Genomic DNA, 3,865 nt, shown 5'->3' on the forward strand with positions numbered 1-3,865 from the left:
GTCCGACGTGGCGCTGAGGCGGTCGACGGTGCTTCTCGTCACTTGCAGCGCTGCCCACGATCGGAGGGGCCTTCTAGGGTTACTTCGGTGGGTCAGTGGCGGCGGTAAACCTAGTCTCTTGTGCCGTGGCCCCACCTATCTCTTTATATATAGCGTTGTATGATAGGGACTCATTGACCGGTGATCGGTTAAGCGTCCTCGATCCGAACACAGTCAAGGGGTCCAATTGACCGTCGGGCAATGGGTGGAGATCACACTAACAACTACTTATTGGAGTCCCCTCCATTTTTCATTTCCCTTGCAAGAAAAGCGAGCTCTCGGCGCCGTCGTCCTCCGTCTCGTCCTTGGCGCTGCCGCAGCCTGCGTTGTTGTGCGAGTGCGGCCGGGCAAAGCGGGCTCGGGGAGATGATGCTGAGCGGGCACGGCGGCGGGAGGCGCCTGTTCACGGCGTCGCAGTGGCAGGAGCTTGAGCACCAGGCGCTCATCTTCAAGTACATGGCCTCCGGCGCGCCCGTGCCGCACGACCTCGTCCTGCCGCTCCGCCTCGCCACCGGCGTCGACACCGCGCCCTCCCTCGCCTTCCCGCCCCAGCCATCGCCGTCGCGTACGCCCTAGCTCCATGCGCGCTTCTCTCCTCCTCCCCGAGTTCTCGCCTCATGTTTTACTCTGATCGTTGCTACTCGTATCATCGCTCGCTGATGAGTTTGTTGTACGTTCCCGTGCAGTGGCGTACTGGGGCTGCTACGGCGCCGGGGCGCCGTTCGGCCGCAAGGCGGAGGACCCGGAGCCGGGGCGGTGCCGGCGGACGGACGGCAAGAAGTGGCGGTGCTCCAGGGAGGCCCACGGCGAGTCCAAGTACTGCGAGAAGCACATCCACCGCGGGAAGAGCCGTTCAAGAAAGCCTGTGGAAGTGACCTCCTCCGCCACCTCCCCCGCCGCCGCGGCGTACCGGCCGTCCGCGCTCTCCATCTCGCCGCCTCGCGCGGCCGACGCGCCGCCGCCGAACCTCGGCCACCCGCAGCAGCATCTCCGCCACGGCGCCTCCGCAGCAGCAGCCCGCGGCCCGGCTCAGGTCACCGCCGGCGCTCTCCAGCTCCACCTCGACGCGAGCCTGCACTCCGCGTCGCCGCCGCCGTCCTACCACAGGTATGCCCACTCCCACGCTCACTACACGCCGCCGACGCCGTCGCTCTTCCCGGGCGGTGGCGGCGGCTACGGCTACGACTACGGGCAATCCAAGGAGCTTCGGGAAGCGGAGCTCAGGCGGCGGCACTTCCACGCGCTCGGGGCCGACCTGAGCCTCGACAAGCCGCTGGCCGCCACCGGCTCCGACGCCGCGGCCGCGGAGAAGCCCCTGCGGCGTTTCTTCGACGAGTGGCCGCGGGAGAGCGGCGACACGAGGCCGTCGTGGGCGGGGGCGGAGGACGCGACGCAGCTTTCCATCTCTATCCCCGCGGCGTCGCCCTCCGACCTCGCTGCCTCCGCCGCCGCGCGATACCACAACGGTGAGCCGGCGAGCGAAAGACTCCACTTTTACTGGTTCCTTGCGTACAATCAGTTTGCTGATTGGTCTTGCCGTTTGATTTCTTTCACGCAGGGGAGTGATCGGTGCATTTCCTAGCTGCAAGCCGGCAACAGCGAGCAGTGATGGGTGCAAGAGATGATTGATGTCGCCGTTGGGGGGCGAGGGCACAAAGCCTGAACCGAGTCTATGATTTACATCTTCCTTTGTTCCTTTGCAGCAGTACGTTACTACGTACCAAATGTTAGCTCGTTTTGTGTGACATTTTCGTTCAGGTTGCTCCTATTGCTACGCTACCTCTGTGGCTTTTTGTGTGCTTTCCTCCGGTCTGTGATGCAAACCTTGTCAGCACTTTTCCGGCGACCCACGCCTTTGATTCCTTTAGGCTCCGTTCGTTTCTTTGGGAACGGGCCGTTCCGGCGGTCGTTCCGGGTGGACATCCGTATTAAAAACTGGTGTATTACTAGTCATGAACCAAACCTGGTCCGGCTGCTGCCGAATGGGCCCTTACCCTCTGCCGCTCTGCCGTTGATCGTTTGTCACATCCGTGGATTCTTCCTCACAGTCACAGGACTAGACACCCGGCGACCTCTTAATTAGTGCCTAACCTCACAAGCCACGTTGAGCTTTTCAGCTCACACATGGACATGGACACACAGGTTAGCAGTCGCCCGCTGGATTTTCAAATGTTTGCGGGTTACTCTAAGCGTGTTTGGATTCCTCGCCCATCCATGCTCGCTTCGCCTGGCTGGGCAAAGTTCAGGCCATTTGGTTTCTTTACCTCCTATCTTGTTTCTTACGCTATCAAGGATTCTCCTTGCTCGTTGGAGAGAGCCAATCAAGCTCGCCTACATTGGCAAGGTTGGCTTTGCTGAGCCAGGCCAAGCGAGGCAACCAGCCGAGAAATCTAGGCTGTGTTTGGGGCAGCGTATGCTCAGCTTCTGAGCGGAATAAGCAAGTAATCCCGCACAAACGGCCTGCGATCAGTGTCCAGTCGCGAACGCGCTTCTGCGATCTCCCGTCGCTCGCCAGCAACGTATCCGAAATCGCGAGCCTTACCCCGCTTTTCCTAAATCGTGATGGATTTTCCTCTCCCTGCCCCTCCCTCCGTGCTCCCGTTCGCTCCCTCCCCGACGCCGCCTACCATTCCCCCATCGCCTGCTCACTCGGCCCTCCCTCCTCTCTCCAGATCCGCCGCTGCCTCCCATTCCCCAACGCCTGCTCTAGCCTCCCATTCCCCAACGCCTGCTCGCCTCCCGGCGCCCCTTCCTCCCCTCCCTCTCTTAGGCCCCTCGGCGCCCCCCTGGTGGGCGCGCGGCCCTCCGGCGAGCACGCGCCCCCCGGTGGGACCAAGGCGGGCACGCGGCACCCCGGCGAGAGCGAGGCGGGTCTCCTGGCGGGCACGCGGGGCCCGTCCCCCTCCTCCGACAGTGGCGTCGTGCAGGTCCCGGCCCCCTCCTCCAACGGTGGCGGCGCTCGTGCTGGGGAGCAGCAGATCCGGCTCCGGTGCAGCGGATCCAGCACGGGAGCGACGGATCTGACTCCGGCGCGGCAGATCCGGCACGGGAGCGGCGGATCCGACTCTGGCACGGGAGATCCAGCAAGGGCTCCATCCCCACCGCTGGTTGCCGCTCCATCCCCACTGCCGGTTGCCGCTTCATCCCCACTGCAGCGCATGTCATTTTTTTTATCTTAATGGAACCATATTGCTATATGAAACTTCAAAAATAATCCGGACAACATTGCCTTCAGATCATTGTGGCGAACCAAAAAAATGTATTATCAGTCTTAGGGGTACATAGGTCAATTTACATCCAGGACAGATAATCTATCCGAAATAATCAGGATAGTCAAACGGCCAGCTTATTTAGACAGCAGATTCTCCAGATCGTGGCTTATCAGATAAGCCTGCTCAGTTTATAAGCCAGACTCAGAAAAGCTGAAACAAACGGGGCCCTAAACACTCCCTCTATCACCTTGCCCAACAAGGATTCTAAGCGAGGCTATGCGTTTGATTTTCTTGTCTGAGCGCATCAAAGTCTGTGCGGGTGAGATTTTGTTTGCTCACGCGACGAAAGGGCTCAGCTGGACGTGTTTCTCGTTGCTCGTACCAACTGGGCAAGGCTAAGCGATGAGAAGAACCAAACACGCCCTTGGCAGTCGCCCCTGAATATTCAAATGTTAGTTTTAGATTGAACTCTATATTTTCATTACTAAATGGAAGGCGTAGCAATGATGGTGTAACGATACTGCCATTTAGCATGGCTCACCCAGGGAGGACACCATACAGGAACTGACCGACATCCTAGGATGTCAGGTCCAGCCGTTCCGATCCGGTATCTG

General features: G+C 60.3%; 1 protein-coding gene across 1 annotated transcript; it reads left to right on the forward strand.

Annotated features, from left to right (window-relative positions):
* Positions 1 to 324: 324 nt before the first annotated feature.
* LOC136522853 (growth-regulating factor 2-like) lies at positions 325 to 1,859 on the forward strand. The gene is made up of 3 exons (XM_066516648.1): positions 325 to 604; positions 726 to 1,505; positions 1,598 to 1,859. The coding sequence occupies exons 1-3, from the start codon at positions 406 to 408 to the stop codon at positions 1,603 to 1,605; spliced, it is 987 nt and encodes a 328-aa protein (XP_066372745.1). The 5' UTR covers positions 325 to 405; the 3' UTR covers positions 1,606 to 1,859.
* Positions 1,860 to 3,865: the final 2,006 nt, after the last annotated feature.

The sequence above is a fragment of the Miscanthus floridulus genome, chromosome 18, assembly GCF_019320115.1.
Source record: "Miscanthus floridulus cultivar M001 chromosome 18, ASM1932011v1, whole genome shotgun sequence".
NCBI classification, from domain to species: domain Eukaryota; kingdom Viridiplantae; phylum Streptophyta; class Magnoliopsida; order Poales; family Poaceae; genus Miscanthus; species Miscanthus floridulus.